General features: G+C 40.7%; 1 protein-coding gene across 4 annotated transcripts in view; it reads right to left on the minus strand.

The window, feature by feature from the left end:
* Nucleotides 1-244: 244 nt before the first annotated feature.
* Nucleotides 245-20,120, minus strand: part of KHDRBS2 (KH RNA binding domain containing, signal transduction associated 2) — a 551,961-nt gene continuing 532,085 nt past the window's right edge. For 2 of the 4 annotated variants that reach the window (XR_013996150.1, XR_013996151.1), the window contains one exon: nucleotides 7,639-7,729. Coding sequence is in view for 1 of the 4 variants with exons in the window: in XM_081094152.1 (XP_080950278.1) it covers nucleotides 391-457 (67 nt within the window). In the remaining 3 variants the exon portion in view is untranslated. Of the gene's footprint in view, nucleotides 458-7,638; nucleotides 7,730-20,120 lie in introns of those variants that run through there. The other 2 variants (XR_013996149.1, XM_081094152.1) reach the window with 2 other exon arrangements.

The raw sequence follows: 20,120 nt of genomic DNA on the forward strand, positions 1-20,120 counted from the left end.
GTACTTTCCACCATTTGTAGGTTTGCAGGTCAATACATATTTAAAAACAGTAGGAACTCCTATCAACTCAAAGGGAAAACAAAACTATGTACTTCTGTAATGGTATAATGGTCTATAACGTGCGATGGTGACTGAGAAGTTCAGTTATTTTTTACTATCATATTCCTGCCTCTTGAATGAGTTGTTAAGCATTATGTTTAGCTTACAAGAAAATCAGAGTAGTAGAAATAAATGTAGACATGTACATATTTTAAACACTTGTTTATTTTCAAATTTTACAGATGTATGACAGGGTCTGGTTACTGAAGATCATACTTGGACCACAGTTGATATCAGGAATGAAAGGTAGGGCTAAAACAGAGGTGAATGATTGCTTTCTGATAAAGACCCTCAGCTCCAACTACTGGAGGTTCCACTGTCTTCCATGATGAACAGGATTGTCTTTGGAAGAAAGGACCTGAAACCAAACCAGAGGGACATGACTGAGAAATGCTTCTTAGGAAATTTCTCACATGCAGTAAAAGGTTGTATTATAACAACAGTGTGGTGCATGCTTGCAGAGCAAATTCTGAAATGATGCTTAAAATGAAGAAGTGTTAGAATAGGTATTAATGAAATGAGTTTTCTGTCTTAGGGATCCTCAGATATTGGACCAGAGAAGAGAGTGGCCAGGGCATGGTGGTAAGAGAGGCAAGCAGGGAACAGATCTAATTATGTCATCCAGACGGAAGAACAGGGGCTCTGTGTATAGAGGACATAAACAGTCCCAGATAACAATATCCTGGAGTTTGGTACATGTTCCTGGCAACTGATTTGAGTGCTGAATCCATATGTCAGACTTTCAGAATTCTGCATATTCTGACTATTTGTCTCTTGATTCTGTGACTTTTTAGGGTCCTCTGTAAGAAGCAGTATTGCTTTAGAAACAAATTATTTTCAGCTTCATATTGGGAGCTCCAAGTCACATCTCTTCCTTTTTTTATGACCATCTTACTATTTCCAAAGAAGTTAACTTTGATGCAAGTTTATAAGGTGGAAGAAAGATGAATAGAACATATTTCTGCCCACAAGATACCTATATCCTAATGAAGGGATACAGACAAATAAGCAAAAAATGACAATACAGTTTGTTCCATTCTCTGTTGTATTTGCTGAAGGTACTCTAGGAGGGGAGGCATACCTCACCCACATCAGGGACAGGTGGGAAGGGACAGAAAGCATTTTTAAAAAGTAGTGGCTGAGACAAGTTTAAATATTAAATATATATGTTTGTGACTTTGTGGACAGGACTATCTGTTGAAATGTGACAAGTCATAAACCAGAAGCATTCAAAGATGAGTTTGTATTGGGCCTTGAATATCAAACTGGGGAATTTTATTTGATAGAAATGGGGGATCATTTGAGATGTTAAACTGGAAACAATAATATGGCAGGAATGTTTCTAAGGCTCTCTGTCAGTAGGGCAATTAGGTGAAAGGAAGACTGAAGGCAGGGAAGTAGGCTAATAATTTGTTTTTATCAACAACTTAAGTATGAAGCAATGAAGACCTAGAATGCTGGTCATGGGGAAGAGCACACGTTGTCAGAATGTGTGTATGAGTTCCAAGTTTTTCTCAAATGTTTTCTGCTCAGGGATGACCATTTGATTGAAACTAGAGGAGAGAAGAAAGCCATGAATCAATCAACAGGAGCACCCAAATGATAACTTGTTCAGGACTATGAAACTCTCTTGAGATGTAAACAGAGGATTTGAAAAAGAGAAGGTGAAGCTGGTTCAGGATGAAGGTATTAATGCCCACTTACACGCTTATCTATTCCTTTAACGTTGCTGCCCTTCTTGCTTTGCAGCATTATGAAAATGTTCTAAAATAAAACAAGAATGACTATGTTTGTGAAAAGATTGGCACCAAATAATGCATGACCAGTATAAATGTGTGAGTGAAAACAAATTTTAACATACCTAATAATTGGTAAATGTTATTTTAATACCAAGTGATTTTTGGAAAAGAGTGGGTTATTTTGCACTGGGGTTAGTCCTCATATGAGATGATAACTAAGCCAACTTAAAGTAGTTTATCATGACAAATGGAAAAAAGGAGAGAGAAAATATTTAACGAACACATAATATTCCAGACATTGTGCTGGGCACTTTACTAGAACAAAAATGTATCTTGCATTTGAATGTGTATTGTATGTTATCGTTTTAATTGAGAAAGACTCATCCTAACAAGGTGATAGCAAGACAATTTTGAAAAATAGTTTAGAATCAAAAAGTAAATGTTCAGATCAATTTAAAAACATTTAAGCAATCATTTGTGAATGGCATACTCTTGATTATATCTACTCTCTACCTTTATTTGTATGCAGTAATAATTGTTGGTGGCTATGATTTAGGTTCAGTTTCTATGAGGATGGCAAATTTTGATCTTCCTGTTCATAGAAGCTACTTTCTGACAGGGCCATTTTTCTCAGAGATGGATCACCTCAAATTCATCACTGCCACAAGAAAATTAACAAGTCAGTATCTTACAAGTCTCAGTTTGCAATAACCATCTCCAAATATGGGGCAGCGTGCACTTGCCCAAATGTAAATGAAAATAATATTCTCCTTCTTTTAGCATTCTAATTTATCTGATTTATCTTTTCTGAAGTATTCATTATTTGAGGTAAAAAAAAAATGAACTGAGTAAAAGCCTACTTAGAACAAAATAAATTGCCCTTCGATATCCAATGCAGCAACCTAGTATTTGAGAAAAACAGAACTTCACAAAAGCTTAATATAGTCAGAATTTGACAAAGTGTGACCCATTTACTGAAGCAGAAAATGCACCACAGGTTTTTCAGTGTTTCTTTCTTCTTTTTTCTTCCAAAAGCCGATAAATCATATTTACCAGCCACAGAAAATAAATGCTTCTCGACTTATTTAGGGGAAAATCGGGAAAGAAACAGAATGGGGAAAGTACAAGAATTTTGACTTGGAAAGATACTCCCCAAACAAAATGTGGTCGGTTTTAAAAGGGTTCTTAGTAATGTCAAAATATGGAAAATACCTGATGAATTTATGTAAATGAAACTTGTAGTTACTGAAGATCCCTTCAAGCCTTTTACTACTGTGAGAATATTCAACAGTTTATGGAAGCCACACATTCACATTGCCATTTTGCATAGGAAACTGCTAAGGTTTTTGTTAGGATTTTTAATATACTGGGAAAAGGAAACAAACATCATTACAAGACAAAACCCTTACTACTCTGACTTATATATTCTCCTAAGTGCTCATCTCTATGGTAGTACTTTTTACATTTTCTGCATGTACCAGGTTAATTGTCTCTCTTCTCCTAGACTATCAACTCCTGAAGAAAGAGGATCCCCGTCTTACACACCCCCATGTGCCCAGTCCCTTGTACGGCACAGAACACATAACATGTTATCAACAAAGGCTTACAGAATATTGGACTGAGGAAACAAACCCTGAGCCAAGGACAGTTCTTTATAAAAAGAGTATATATTAATTTATAGATCGAGATACTCATATTACATAAAAGAAAACTCATTTATAGCACTTAACAGTTCTATAACTTACCAAAAGCCATTTAATTGTAATTAATATTACTTAAACATTTCCAATGGTGAATATTATGTTGATAAGGTAGGAGAATGGCTGAGGGGTTTTACTTCTCAACCACAACGACATTTTTAGATTTTTTGATAGTTTAGATTTTTTTAGATTCATGCTTTAAGCCACAGTCAGAAGTGGGGCTAAAATTTAGTTTTGTGACAATCCAGGTGTTTTGTCTTTTTATGTAGCTCAATATACATTTTAAATTATATAGAAAGATGAAAAGGGCTTTTAAATGCAGTCTTTTTATTAATTGACAGTCACTCCCAATGGCCTGATGGAACAGATCAGATGTGGCTAGATTGAGGGCATCCATAATGCTGCAGATCAAATTAAGGGGGGGGGGGAATTGGAAATAGCTTTTGGGACCCTTGAAAACCACTTCTAGTCTAAAGCCACAAGGGCAGAAAGAATCAATAATTGTGGCCATTTGGTTCATTCATTTCTTTTCATAAACACACTCTCACTCACTAAAAACATTCTTGCAGGACCAGGAAGGATTTTAATTTTCTGGTGATTGACAGAAATAGAGCCTTTGCTAAAACCTGGAGGGGCGGCACTGCTCCCGACTTCTTTCCCTCCCCCTCATCTTTAGCACTCGGTCCTGTTTAACTCAGAAGATATGTCATATCGGTACAGACTGACAGGCAGTTGATTGGCAACTATTAGCAAACTTCTCCCCATGATTCTTAATGCAGCTTATTTCAGGAAAACATCCCCAAAGTGTGGATTTGTTTCAAATATGTAAAGTCTGATAAGTGTAGGAATAACAACCTCAAGAAAAAAATGGGCACTGAGCCGGTTTTGTCATTTTATTAATATTCAGTAGGACATTTCCATTTCTGTAGTCACTGCCCTAGTTCAAGTAAGCATTAATTTGTATCTCATAAAGTGCTATTAATACAGAGGATACTTAGAAACTGCTTTTGATAAATGAGCAACATCTGGATTACTGCAGCAGCCTCTTACCTTGTTTCACTTATTCAAGTTTCTTCCAATTATCATCTATTTTATATCTAGCTGACAGGAATAAAAAAACAAAAAAACAAAAAAACCTCTCTTGAATTTCCACCAATACTTAATTCCCTGCTTATGAAACTAGAGTTTGCTTATTTAACAAAATCAGGATTTTTGTGCCTGAGATTAAATTTTTCCAATGGTTTCCCTAGGTGTTCATTTCTTTCTATTCAGTTAGTCTCTTATTGCTTCCCTGCTTCTACGTTTTTCAAAGAGTGCATTTTAATTTTTTGGTGTCTACCAACATTTTAAATTTTTTTGGTGTCATAATCTAAAGCTTAAGAGTTTCTAAAATAAGTATACTAGCCTGTTGGCAAACAAGTGTTAGAAAGTCTCTGTGATTTCAGAAAATGCTCCTTTCTTCGATCTACTAGTAAGTCAGAGGTGACTTGGGCAAGAATGGAAGATGTGGGGGTGAAGGGGAAGTGATGACATTCTATTTCACAGTTGCTTCTTCTTCTCCCTATTTTTATTTTTAAAATCTTTTTTTTAATCTATTTTTGACAGTATTACAGATATCCCCCATTCCTCCCTCCCCTGGACCCCCTCTACCTAGCTCCCACCCTACCCCAGGCCATTCTGTGCATGAGAGGTTTTAATGTACAAAGGGATAGAGAATCTTTTAAGAGAAAATGAACAGTGTAGTTACAATCAAGAGTAAATTTGCTAAGCATACATTTTAACCCTTTAGAATACTTGAATACTTTTCTTGAACGACATTATTTAAACTCTTAGATTCCTAGTTTCTATGTCAGTCGAGAGTTGTTTTTGAGAATGATATTATCTTTGTTTTCACAACTCTGCAACATCAGTTATAACTTTCCACTTCATGGAGTCCCAGAGAATCTGGGCACATCTGCCCATCAGCTCTATTATAAAGTGTCAGCTGTATTACGAGAAAACAATTTCAACAACAATTTATGAGATCAAACATAGAAGCAAGTTATAGACTTCTTCACTCGTTTTTCTTCTCTCATTCCATGTTGGGAAATACATCTCTCACAAATATATTCTCCAATTTCTGCCAAATTATGTCCTTAACTGAGTCCCAGACCTAAAATAAACTTTCTTATTTGCCTAAATCATTCTGCCCAGAACTGCCATATTAACATTTCCAAAATGATGCTTTATTCATTTCACTTCTATGTGCAAATGGCCACCCTACAAAATGAAAACCATCTCTCTTTATTTTATATCCAAGGACCTCCATAATTTAATTGCTTTTTTACTTTATCAGTTTTTCTCTACGAACCACCCTGTGCTACATGACTCTGGAACATAATTCATACTTATCCACTTGGCTTCCCATCAACAGTTTAGCCACTTTATCATTATCTTCTCTGGTCCTGAATTTCTCTCTTCTTCTCAACCTATTCATATCAGCCACCCTTTCTTCCATGGACTTTACTTGGTTTCTCCAACTAGAAGTTATATTAATTAGCAAAATATACCTAGGACTTTCCATCTAATATAGTGGTTGAAAATTGCAAGTGATTTTTAACTCAGTTCTTGGCACTATCTGGAGATATCTTGGGTTGTCACAACTGGAAGGTGTTATTGGTGTCCAGTGGGTAGAGGGCAGGGATGCTTTAAGACATCTCACAATATACAAGCTCGGTCTCCACCAATGTGAATGACCTGATTCAAAATGACAGCTGAAAAACCCTAACAGTGCAACTTTATAGCTCTATTTCAATCCTGCCTATAATGTTACTCATTTGTACTGGAAGACAAGCCTGTGGAAACCAGGACCATATTTTATGCACAATGTTATTTCTTCAAAAGTCTTGCACAATCTCTGGTATATGTGGACACTCAAAAATATTTTAAAATCTATATGATATGGAATACATAGATCACCTTTTATTAAAGAACTACAGGCCTGGTGCACAAAAATTTGTGCACTCAGGGGGGTCCCTCAGCGCGGCCTGTGCTCTCTCGCAGTCTGGGACCCCTCAGAGGATGTCCACCTGCTGGCTTAGGCCTGCTCCCTCGGGGATCAGGCCTAAGCTGGCAGTCAGGCATCCCTCTGGCAGCCCGGCAGCCCTTGGGAGATGTCCACTTACCAGCAGGGAGCAGACCTAAGCTGCAGTTGGACATCCTTAGTGCTGCTGAGGAGAGGCTCCCGCCACCACTGCTGTGCTGGCAGCCATCAGCCTGGCTTATGGCTGAGCAGAGCTCCCCCTGTGGGAACACACTGACCACCAGGGGGCAGCTCCTGCATTGAGCATCCGACCCCTCGTGGTCAGTGTGTGTCGTAGTGACTAGTCATTCCCAGTCGCTCTGCTGTTAGGGTCAATTTGCATATTACCCTTTTATTATATAGGATAGAGGCCTGGTACACGGGTGGGGGCCAGCTGGTTTTCCCTGAAGGGTGTCCCAGATCAGGGTGGGGGTCCTGCTGGGGTGCCTGGCCAGCCTGGGTTAGGGGCTGATGGCTGTTTTCAGGCTGGTCACACCCCCTTCAGGGTGGGGGTCCCCACTGGGATGCCTGGCTAGCCTGGGTGCGGGCCCCCCCGCAGTGGGTACCCTCACCCCATGGAGGTTTGGCCAGCCTGGGTGAGGGGCTGATGGCTGTTTTCAGGCTGGCCACACCCCCTTTAGGGTGGGGGGTCCCCACTGGGGTGCCTGGCCAGTCTGGGTGAGGGGCTGAGGGCCGTTTTCAGGCTGGCCAAGCCCCCCGCAATGGAAGCTCCCAGCCTTTCCTTTTTTTCTTTTTTCTTTTTATTCTGGGATTTATTTACCTTCTATAATTGAAACTTTGTTGCCTTTTGCAGAGGCTACAGCCGGCCACGGGAAGCTTGGCTTCCTCCATCACTGGAGCAACCAAGCCTCCTGCTCCCTCCAGCTCCATGGCTGCCAGCCGCCATCTTGGTTGGGTTAATTTGCATATGGTCACTCTGATTGGCTGGTGGGCATGGCTTAAGGCATAGCAAAGGTATGGTCAATTTGCCTGTTTGTCTTTTATTAGTGTAGATAACATGCAAGAAGAAAATACTTACCAACCAAGTTCAATGTATACATTTTTGAAGGCTTGGATAATTCAGTTGTCATTTGAGGATCTTTTAATGATGAAAGTCAATTAACATTATGCTGGTAAAGAGAAAATGTATGGGTCAATATATGTTTATTGTTAATAGGCCAAAAAAAAAAAAAAAAAAACAACACTCAAACTCAAACATCTTACAAACTTCACTATATTTCCATAGTAGATGAAAAATGTAGAGCTTGAGGTTTATAGAGCTAGTACATCTATCTTTAATAGCATCATCATCTACTTCTCCTATGGTAGAGTTGTTGTTGTTTTATACTATGCCACAAACAATTAATCTTTGCTTTATGAAGGCCTCTCAGCTACTGGGTATTGTGTGTTGGTTAAATCAACTCCAATTTGTTTGTGTTCCTCTAAGTAGAGCATCAATAGCTTTTGGGCAAAATAAAACATTAAATTATCTTGCCAACTTGCTATAAATACTTGAAAATGATTGCTATTGGAATGCATAAACAGTTTTAAAATTTTCTTGTGTAAAAAGCTGATGCATTTTTGCTGACTAATGGAATATCTGTGTTTACATCATGTCAAGAATCTCCAGTATTTGGAAAAATGAATGGAGCTAACGGCTCTCTGCTCTTGAGGACATATTCAAGCTCTTTAGCCTGGCATTGAAGATCCTGCCTCCTCTGCCCCCTACCTGTCTGTGTAGCTCACAAATGTCCAGCTGCAGCTAAGTTTTTTAATTTACAATCCTTTTAATGTATCTATTACTTCCTTCACCTCTAAGATTTATGTTCTTTTTTTTTCTTCTTTAGGTTTTTCAATCATGGAATAAACTTTTTCTTTTTACCCTGCTTAAAATCCAACTGCCTCTTGACTTGGTCACTCTAAATCATCTATGTTACATGCCAAGTTCTCTAAAAAGGCTCCCTTTATCTTCTAAACAATGCCTCTGCCTTTAGAACCATAGTATTTTATACCACTTAATTCTATGTTATGTTGTTGTCATTATATTTGTGCAGTATTATTTTTCCCTTTCCTCCAGATTGTAATGTCCTAATAGGAGAGGCCATGATTCACATACATCTTTGAATCACTATCAGCAGCACTACCCTATCCTATATATAACATAGCAATTGTTCATTATATAGTAGTTGAATAACTGTTGAATGAATTATGGTTTTTCTTTAGAAGTAGGAAATAGTGTAGAAAAACTGGTTATAAAATATGAAATTAAATTTGTTTTCCAATAAATAAACATGAAGAAAAAATTAAGGGAGGACTGTTGAAGACATAAGCAAAAGGGATGTGTGAACATTGTTAAGATACTGATTTGAACAAACTAATTGTAAAGGAACATCTTTGGAATATTTGGAGACCTGTGTATATGGAATGAGTAATAGATGATATTTAGGATCTATGACAAATACATGCTCATTATGTCAAAAATAATTCTTATCAGTTAGAAATACATACTAAATTATTTACACAATTTATGTTTAATTTAAAATATTCCAATAAAAAGTATGAGAGATAATAAAACAGTTGACAGTGTTTGATGAAATATTGATAATTATTGAAGCAGCGTTAAGGATACATAGTGTTCATTATATTACATCTCCCTACTTCAGTGCAAGTTTAAATAATATTTCCATAAAAATTAAGAAATATGTTATGTGTTGTAGGAGAATAACCTTTTAATCACTCTCACAGTAGCAGAATAATCTTTCAGTCATTAAGATGTTACCTATAAGAGACTCCAGTAACTTGAATAAATTTTCATTTACAGTGTTTAACCCAACACTTAGAACCAATTCAACATATGAAAACATTACAGTAGTTGCACAATGTCCTACTTCCTCATATGCCACAGAAGACTATTTGGTAGTGAGTCCTAATTTTTATCCTTAAGGACCCCATTTTTATTATTCATGATTGTATAATAGTCAAGTAGTCAGCCACTAATCCAAAATGACTTACTCACTTATTCTGAGAATGACCAACAACCTTATAAAAAGCAAAGAATACTTTTTCCCCTCATTTGCTGAACTGGATCCACTCATCATCAATGTCATGGAAGGCAAATGCTGTGAATAAACTTTCCTTTAACAGATATTCCAGGAATCAGGGAAGTTTTTATATAAGTCATAGACTTGGCCAAGGGGGAAATGCTAAAGAAAGATGGCAGGGACAGAAAACAGAACACTAGACTTAGCTATTGTCAAGTTTTTCGTACTCATTCCTGTCCTTGCATCTTTGTTGACACTTTCCTAGACAAGGTCTTCTTTAGCATTTGTTCAGGGAAGGATTCAAAGCCTCTAACCTTGATTACCTCCATTAGCATGCCCCAAATCACACCTGCCCCCAAAGAGTATAAAATCTGTTATATTATTGGGCTTGATAAAGAAACACAACCTTGAAAGAAGTCCTCTACACTCTCAGCTTTCTACCACCAGTATGCCCTTTCTTCCATTGACAGGGTGCACCTCTGTTCTTCTGTGGGTTACATCAAAGCTTTTCTGTGGGATTTTGCTTCTAATCATTTCCTCTCCAACACACACTATCAGGTGCTTCCAGATTATGTTTCCTAAAATATGGCATTTATCATACCACTCCCATGTTCAAAACTCTCAGTGGCTCACCATTGCTTATCTACACTAATAAAAGAGAAAAATGGTAATTGGCGTACGGCGATACCGTTTTCATTGGCTAATCAGGGCTATATGCAAATTAACTGCCAACTAAGATTGGCAGTTAACTGCCAACAAGATGGCAGCTAATTTGCATATGTAGGCACAATGCAGGGAGGTGAAAGGGAAAGCAGGAAGAAGCCCCCTGCCACTGACAGTGATCTGAAACCCAGGGGGGAGCTAAGAGCTGGGGGGCAGGGCAAAGGCGGCCCTTGCCCTGCCCCCCAGCCATGATCGGAGAATCAGGCGCCTTTGCCGCCCTGGCCAGTGATAGCAGGAAGTAGGGGTGGAGCCAGCGATGGGAGCTGGGCACTGTCGAAGCTGGCAGTCCCAGGAGCTAGGGGTCCCTTGCCTGGGCCTAAAGCGAAGCCCACAATCGCGGTGCCCCCCGCTGCCACTGCAGGTCCCCGCTGCCCGGGCCGGATGCCCAGGCCAGAGGCGTTAGGCCTGGGCAGGGGCGGAGCCTGCAACCGCGGGGAGCTGGCGGTCCCCTGCCCAGGCCTGACACCTCTGCCGGAGGCCTCAGGCCTGGTCAAGGGGCCGATCCGGTGATTGGTGATCAGAGGGTGATGAGGGTCAACTCCTCTGGCCGAGGCATCAGGCCTGGGTGGGGGGCGGAGCCGGGGATTGGGGGGATATGATGGTCCCCTTGCCCAGGCCTGAAGCCTGGGTCAGAGGCGTCAGGCTTGGGCGGCGGGGTGGAGCAAGCCATCAGAGGGAGATGGGGGTCCCATGCCCAGGCATGATTCCTGGGCCAGAGGCCTCAGGCCTGGGCGGGGGTCAGAGCCAGTGATGGGCGGAGATGGGGGTCCCCTGTCCAAGCCTGACACCTCTGGCAGAGGCGTCAGGCCTGGGCAAGGGGCCGATCAGGCGATCGGAGTGTGATGGGGCCAAAACCAGTGATGGGGGGAAATGAGGGTCCCCTGCCCAGGCCTGACGCCTCTGTCAGAGGGTCGATCCTGCAATTGGAGGGTGATGGGGGTCAACGCCTGAGGGCTCCCAGTATGTGAGAGGGGGCAGGCTGGGCTGAGGGACACTCCCCCCCCCCCCCACACACACACCCAGTGCACGAATTTCGTGCACCGGGCCCCTAGTACATATATAAAAATAAAGATCAACTTTTGCTCACTCAGCATTTCAGGCCTCACAAATCTGTCTACTAGAATCTACTTGTGACTTCTTTTAAGAACTGTGAACCAACAGAACCAGTAGCTAGGCCTTCCCTGAAAATACTCTATACTTCTGGGCCTCAATTCTTTGTCTTATTAGTGTTCCTATTGCTTAAGGCATCTCTTTCCATTCATTTCCAGTTGAGACCCCCCCAACCCAAAGGCTCTCCTGGTCCTTGTCAGCATCGGCCTCTTACTCTGTAAGTTTCTACAGAGTTCTATCTTTCTTGGGAATTTTTCTTCTCACTGTATTATAACATGGTATAAGCTTCATTTCTCCATTCAGCAATAAGCTTTTCAGGACACAACTTATCTACTTCATCTCTGTGTCCCTCATCTTTGGCAGAGTGACCTGTGCTTAGGACATATTTAATAAATATGGTGGAGGAATATTTTAAAAGTATATGTAAAGACAGCTAGAAATCAAGGCAAAAAGTGCTTTCACAAATTTAAAACATTAAGATGTTTAAATTCTAGTTACCCAGTGCATTGTCACCATTTAAATAGGGGCTGTGCCAGGCATTAGACCGAGTGCATTCTTTGCATTGTCATGTTTAATCTCAATTCAATAACGTTCTGGATGAGAAAACTGAAACTGAGACTCGGAGAGATTAGGTAACTTGTCTGTAAATGGTCTGATTCAAATCCAGGTTTGCCTGAAATGAAACACAGTCACTTTTCTAATATTAAATGTTTCAGGGAAGCCCTAGGATTTAGCAAATATAACTCCAAGGATACCCAAGGGACAAAAAAGAAAAAGGCTCAACCAGAAGATATTGCCCTTCCTCAGCCCCTACTTTGACAACAGAAGCTTCTTTTTTCTTTTCTTTTTTTTCTTTTCTTTTTTCTTTTTCTTTTTTTTTTTTGCTGTGAAGTTTATTTTTCATTTTTACCTGCAATGCAGGACATTCACTTTCTTATTTTCATTATTTATTTTATTACTTATTATCTTATACCCAAGGGTTTCACATATTTAACTTGTTGAAGTTATATACCTATACCTATACCAATACCTATACCTATACCTAAACCTATACCTATCTAATCTATGTCTATGTCTATCTATATCTATATCCTTTCACTTAATGTAACAAGTTGCATTTTCTTCCCCAAAATAGGCATGACATCACCCTCATCCCTATTTAAAGAATGTAATTATACTCATTATATATATATATATATATATATATATATATATATATATATCTCAATTTCTAAGTCTCACAAGAAAGTAAATTTCATTACTTGATAGTCTCAATTTCAACTTGTTCCACATAGTTTTGGTTCTTTCCAGAAATTCTTTAATCCTGAGATGAGAACATCATTGGGATAGTTAAAATTTAATTCTTTAAAGCCAACTCCAAAAAGGAATTTAAAAAGTTATTTGGCCTGATGGAAGACAGCTCATTTTGAATATGTAAATTCTGGTGTTTATGTATATGTGTTTTCCGATATACATACATATACACATAAATATATTATATATTTTTACATATATATAATATTTTTTAAAAGTTCTTTAATTACAGGTTATATCATTAACTACTATAGATCAGAAATTGCAAAAAAGATTGGAAAAAAACCACATTTATTCTGGGGATGAGGGAAAATGTTTTCATGAATAAATGTGGTATTTAAGTAGTCCATGGAGATTTGGTATTGGCAATAGATAACCTTATTAATATTCATGTCAGTATTTTTTAAAGCATTTCCTGGAGTGCTGGCCCCATAAGATGCTATTGTATTTAGAAGTGGGAAGAGGAGAGATCTGTGGTCAAATTGTTGGGAAAACTACATTCCCTCTTGGGACATCCTATCTAATAAAAGAGAAACATGGTAATTAGCTACCCTTCCCATTGGCTAATCAGGGAGATATGCAAATTAACTGCCAGCCAAGATGGCGGCTGGCAGCCAGGCAGCTTGAAGTGAACATGAGGCTTTCTTGCTTCAGTGACGGAGGACTCCAACGTTCCCTGCCTGCCTTGCCGGCCTCTGAGCTTGCAGTTTGAAACATTGTTACAAATATAGACGCTAAACAAAAGCCCAGAAACCTGCTTTCAGCCAGCCAGGATCTCAGAGCTGGAGTTGAAACAGTGTTTCGATTATAGAACCCAAACAAACTAAATACCTGCTTTCAGCAGCAGAAGCCTAAGAGCTGGAGCCAAGCCTCAGAGCTAAAGCTGGCCCAGAATAAAAAAGAAAAAAAGAAAAAAAGGAGCGGTTGGGAGCTTCAGTCACCCGCCAGCCTGAAAACAGCCCTCAGCCCCTCACCCAGACTGGCCAGGCACCCCAGTGGGGACCCCCACCCTGAAGGGTATGTGACCAGCTGCAAACAGCCATCATCCCCTCACCCAGGCTGGCCAGGCACCCCAGTGGGGACCCCTACCCTGATCCAGGACACCCTTCAGGGCAAACCAGCTGGCACCCACCTGTGCACCAGTCCTCTATCCTATATAGTAAAAGGGTAATATGCCTCCCAATACCGGGATCAACGGGGCCGCGAGGCCTCCTGGCACCAGGATCAATGTGACAGGGGGCAGTGCCCAAACCCCCTGATCACCCTGTGGCTCTGTGTGTGACAGGGGGCGGGGCCACAACCTCCCTATCCGCCCTGCTCTGTTAGTGACAGGGGATGGCGCCCCAACCCCCTGATCAGCCCTGCTCTGTGCCTGATAGGGGGGAGCTCCCCAACCCCCTGATCGCCCTGCAGCTCTGTGTGTGACAGGGTACAGTGCCCCAACCCCCTGATCGGCCCTGTTCTGTGTGTGACAGGGTGCGGCGCCCCAACCCCCCCCTGCCCCCCCACGGGCCCTGCTCCGTGTGTGACGGGGTAGAGCCATAACCTCCCCATCGGCCCTGCCCTGAGTGTGACAGGGTGCGGCGCCCCAACACCCTGATCCTCCCTGCTCTGTGTGTGTCAGGGGGCGGTGCCCCAACTCCCCTATCAGCCCTACTCTGTGAGTGACAGGGGGGAGCTCCCCAACCCCCTGATCAGCCCTGCTCTGTGCATGACAGGGTACAGAGCCCCAACCCCCCTGATGGGCCCTGCTCTGTGAGTGACAGGGTGCAGCGCCCCAACCCCTTGATTGGCCCTGCTCTGTGCGTGACAGGGGGTGGCACCGCAACCTCCCCATCCATCCTGCCTTGAGTGTGACAGGAGGCGGTGCCCCAAGCCCCCAATCGGCCCTACCCTGAGAGTGACTGAGGGTGGCATCGCAACCTCCCGATCCGCCCTGCTCTGTGCATGACAGGGGGCAGCGCCTCAACTCCCCAATCAGCCCTGCTCTGAGCCCGACCAGGGGCTGTACCTAGGGATTGGGCCTTCCCTCTGCCACCCGGGAGCAGGCCTAAGCCAGCAGGCGGTTATCTCCTGAGGGGTCCCAGACTGCGAGAGGGCACAGGCCGGGCTGAGGGATCCCCCCTTCCCCCCCCCCCCCGAGTGCACAAATTTTTGTGCACCGGGCCTCTAGTAAAGTATAACAGCATATTAAAGGTTCAGAAATATTTGACAAGAAAAAAGTGTTTAACTTTATGTTCTCAAATCTTTAAATAATGGATCACCCTTTATAACCGTTGATAACACCCCTAATTATCCAGGTAAGTAGAACTGTGCTATTAAGGCTGATCATTGTGATGCATCTCTCATAGTCCTTGCCATAACACACACATTTTTGTGCTTTGTACAGTTTCTTGTGTTTTTATTGAGTGTGACATTTACAAGTGTATGATTATGGAAAGTTATTTAATCTAAGCCTCAGTTTCCTTATTTGTAAAATAGGGATACGATAACCCCTGTTCGGGAGGTTGTTGAAAGGATTAAATGAGTTGGTCCATGTACAGTGCTTCAAAACATGTCCAGTCACCTGATAATGACATGACCTTGGATAATTCCTGCAGACCAGCTAGAAATCATTCATATTTCCACACAAAGGCAATCTGTCCTTTTGGTAGTTTCCAATTACAGCAGCGGTTCTCAACCTGTGGTCGCGACCCCTTTGGCGGTCGAACGACCCTTTCACAGGGGTCGCCTAAGACCATCCTGCATATCAGATATTTACATTACGATTCATAACAGTAGCAACATTACAGTTATGAAGTAGCAACGAAAATAATTCTATGGTTGGGTCACAACATGAGGAACTGTTTTTAAAGGGCCAGAAGGATGAAAACCACTGAATTACAGGAATGTCATGTGAATGAGCACACAGTGCTGTAAACAGAGGTGTTTTTGTTTTGTTTTGTTTCCACAGTAAACTCTAGAAAGTTCCCAGAGCACCGGGAACCTTAAAACAGGTGGTGTGGAGAGCCCTCCCAGATCCAGAGGAGTAGGAAGGGCCAGATCTGCACAGGATGTGTCTGTCCCTCAGGCAACAGCTACCTTTGTTCTCTCTCCTGTGTTGCTTTTTGCGTGGTTTAAAACAAATACACCATTTCCTTCTTACCTCTAGAGCAGTGGTTCTCAACCTTCCTAATGCCGTGACCCTTTAATACAGTTCCTCATGTTGTGGTGACCCCCAACCATAAAATTATTTTTGTTGCTACTTCATAACTGTAATTTTGCTACTGTAAACAATATGTAATTATATATGTGTTTTCCAATGGTCTTAGGCGACTCCTATGAAAGGGTCGTTCGACCCCCAAAGGGGTCGTGACCCACAGGTTGAGAACCGCTGCTCTAGAGGATCATTTATTACATAAGAAAACAAATATTTATGTGGGTATTACTTTCGTTATACAAATGTATAGGATAGTACTTGGGAATTACAGAGAGGTGCCATAGTACATATTATTGATCTGTCCATTATGAAGAAGATAATTATTCTGATTTCTTTAACTTATAGAGTTGTAAAGTATATGGCCTTTGTAATTTGGCTTTTGAATATGGTCAGAAAAGTTTATGAGGCTCCTTGTCAACCATGATACAATCTTTACCTTCCAAAAAAACCATACTTTTTTCACCTACACAACCAGAAAGATTTATCAGGTACTAGAGGCCTGGTGCATGAATTCGTGCACCAATGGGATTCCCTAGGCCTGGTCTGCGGGATCAGGCCAAAACTGGCTCTCTGACATCTCCCAAGGGGTCCTGGATTGCAAGAGGGCACAGGCCAGGCCAACGGACCCCATCGGTGCACGATCAGGGCCAGAGAGGGTCATGGTAGGTTGGCCAGCTGGGGAGGGACCGTGGGAGGGCTCCAGAGTGTGTCTTGCCCATCTCGCTCAGTCCTGATTGGCCAGACCCCAGCAGCAAGCTAACCTACCGTCGGAGCGTCTGCCCCTTGGTGGTCAGTGCACATCATAGCAGGCAGTTGAGCAACCTTAGCATATCATTAGCATATGATGCTTTTATTGGTTGAGTGGCTGACTGGTCAATCAGACACTTAGCATATTAGGCTTTTATTGTATAGGATTTGTACTCCTTTGTGTCTAACTTTAATCAAAAAATAAAGAACAAGTAGAAAATGAGTACTTAAATATATGGTATATATTTAAATGTGCAACTACTATTGTCTTTATAACCTCTACTGCTATAGATCTAATGATAAAGTAGGATCATTGAGAAATGATTGTGAAAGCATTGTGTAAATAATAATTTATTATAAATATATGTTTACTGATAGCAACAATAAATTGGTGTGTTGGATTTTTATACTGAAACCTATAATTTTACTTGTTTATATATCAAAGAGGGACCAACCTTAGTCAGTATTTTCACAAACAGAGATAAATAAATCAAAACATATGTTTATGTAAGTTAATATGTAATTATCTACAGTTATATAATCATAGATAATTACTTAGCATAAATACAGAATTCTAAAACATTCATTAACCATTCCTCCCAGCCATAGAAATTAATTCAGTTCAGTTATTCATTGTACACATACATTTTAAAAAATAAAGACATTATAAGACATTACATTTTTAAATTTGAATATCAGGATGCTTCTCATAATCAAGAGCACAAAATTATTCTGATTACTTACCTTTTATACTGAAAAATCTTTTATTAATATGTCTTATAATCTATTTTGCTTCATAATGAAGGAAGTAGAGGATATTGTACCACCACATGTCAGAAACATTTTGTAGATATAAGTTTATATTACTCAATTAGCCTTCATGATCTTTTATGCTTTCCATTTGTTTGTTTTTTTGCTGTGAAGTATTTATGAATGCTTATTCTGCCTTAGTAATTTTTAAAAAATATGTTTTTATTGATTTCAGAGAGAGGAAGGGAGAGGAAAGAGAGAAACATCAATGATCAGAGAGAAACATCATTTGGTGCCTCCTGCATGCCCCCTACTGGGGATTCAGCCTGAAACCCTGGCATGTGCCCTGATGGGGATAGAACCATGACCTCCTGTTTCATGGGTTGACACTCAACCACTGAGCCACATCAGCCTTGCTCTACCTTAGTCATTAAATTCAGTGATGTAGAAGTGACAGACCTCCCCAATACTGGTTAATTTTTGTTTCCAAAGGCCAAATTGTGAATGATGAACATGTATCTTAGTGAAAAATATATGGAAGCAATGCTGTAACACATCCATAATATTCTTGGACCAGCTTTGCTCCCTCAAATGATAATCAAAAGGTAACTGCATTGAAATCACAAAAAGGGGATCTAGTTAAGAATAAAGAATTGTTTCAGATCTTATATAACTTGACCTAAAATGCCATTTTTCTTTATTTTAAAAAATTGTAAAGGAGCAGTACTGAATTAATATAATATTATGCCACCTTGAGTTTGTATGGAATTAGCTGCCTTTCAATTACTTGAAATATTTTCACATTATTTCATTATCGCTGCATATATGTAAGTCCATTGCCCTAATGTCTTTATTTAGGGTGGAGGTAGAATCTAACTTCAGATTGAGAAGGAGAAATGGACAGTAGTACCATCATCATGAACACATGATGAACTAATGTTCCATCACCACATTAGCCGCCCATTCTAACACAGTCAGATGGTGTGATTCATTCACTTGTTCAGTCAAATTCTGAATATTTTTGTTTAGCAATCCTTATGGTGGATATCTGGAATTTAGAGATGAACACATGTTTTGTCTTTGAGGAGAGCCTCATGTGGAGACTGACAAATAACTAGGTACTTCCTGTAACTTGTGGTAGAAGAATAACATAGAAAAACCCAGGAGCAGAGAGGCAGGGCAGTCATTCTGGCACAGCATGGCTTAGTAGAGGAGGAGGCAGGGTTTTGTCCCAAAGGAACCAGTGTCTGGCCTGAGTCATAGAATATGAGGAGAAATTAACCAAGTGGCTATAGTTGTATGTTGTTTCTCTTTATTAGAGCTCACATTTTGAAACTTCAGATTTAGTCCTGGGCCCTCTTGCTTTCTTTCTGTACTCTTCTCCTGAAATAATATCATTGATTCTCATGGCCTTAGGGCCATCTCTATACTAATTATTTCCATCTCGTCATCTGAAGTCAGATCTTTGAGCTTCTTTCTGGAGAGGGTTAAAGAGATTTTGCAGCTGATCAAGGGGGGAAAATGACCACAAGATGGCAGTAGTGCACACAAATTTTATTGGGAGCTGCTTTGACAAATTCACTGGGGAAAAGTCCCTCAGAGCAGGAGTCTATTCAGAGACAAAGGCTCAGGGCAGCTATGCAGAAATGGAGGAGGACTAGGGGGTTCCTGGGAGAGGGTGGTTGGAGAAGGGACTTCTGAATGTGGGCCGAGTCACCAAGCTGCATGGCGGGCAGTCTCTGGGTCAGAGAGCTCTGAAGGGCAGCGGTGGTTTGGGGTCTTTATGGCCTGGGTTTAGCTATTGCTATCAGATGTGGGGTGAGATTTTGCAGAGGTATGCAAAACAGGCAGGTGCTAAATGGCTAAAAAAATCTACTTGTTTGGCCTATTTAAAAAATAAATGGGTGTGTAAAAATTTGATTTTTTCCCCTGGCTGGTTTTTGGGTCTCAGCCTCCAATGAAGAAATAAAAGACCTAGGGGTCAATACATACAAGCCGTCTTTGGCTAGTTTGTATAGCAGCTTCACATCAGTATCGAAAGCTTATCTAACATCTCCATTGGGGCGCCACATATGTTTCCTGAAATTAACCTGATCAAGACAGAACTCCTGGTACTTCTCCAGTTTTTCCTTCTCAGTAAATGGAATCATCATCTAATATTTGAGGCAGAAACTTAAGTCATACATGACTCCTACCTTTTCAATTTAATTCATCAAATTTTGTCATTTCCATCTCCTAATCATATCTAGTTCTCTGCATCCCCACTGCCAACACTTAAGATTAAGCCACAAATCTCTCTTGCTTTTATTACTTTAATATCCAACTAGGTTGTCTTCTTACTTTACTCAGAGCCCCTTTCCATAAATTCCTCAAGAGTTTCTTATGTTGCTTCCTCAGAGAGGCCTTCTGTAATTGGCCTAAGATAGCCCTCACCCTCCCTACTACCCATTCTCATTAGTCTATCTCAAGCTCTCCATTTATTTCCAGCATAATGATGATCTCAATATGTAATTGAAATATTATGTGTTTTGTTCATTGCTTCAAACCTCCTCTAAATGCTAGGCTTCATAAAAACAGAGACTTTGCCTTGTTCATTTCCTTTTTGTTTGTTTTATTGCTTATTTTTTTGACTTAGTT

Source organism: Myotis nattereri, assembly GCF_964212035.1.
Source record: "Myotis nattereri genome assembly, chromosome: 6".
Classification (NCBI taxonomy): domain Eukaryota; kingdom Metazoa; phylum Chordata; class Mammalia; order Chiroptera; family Vespertilionidae; genus Myotis; species Myotis nattereri.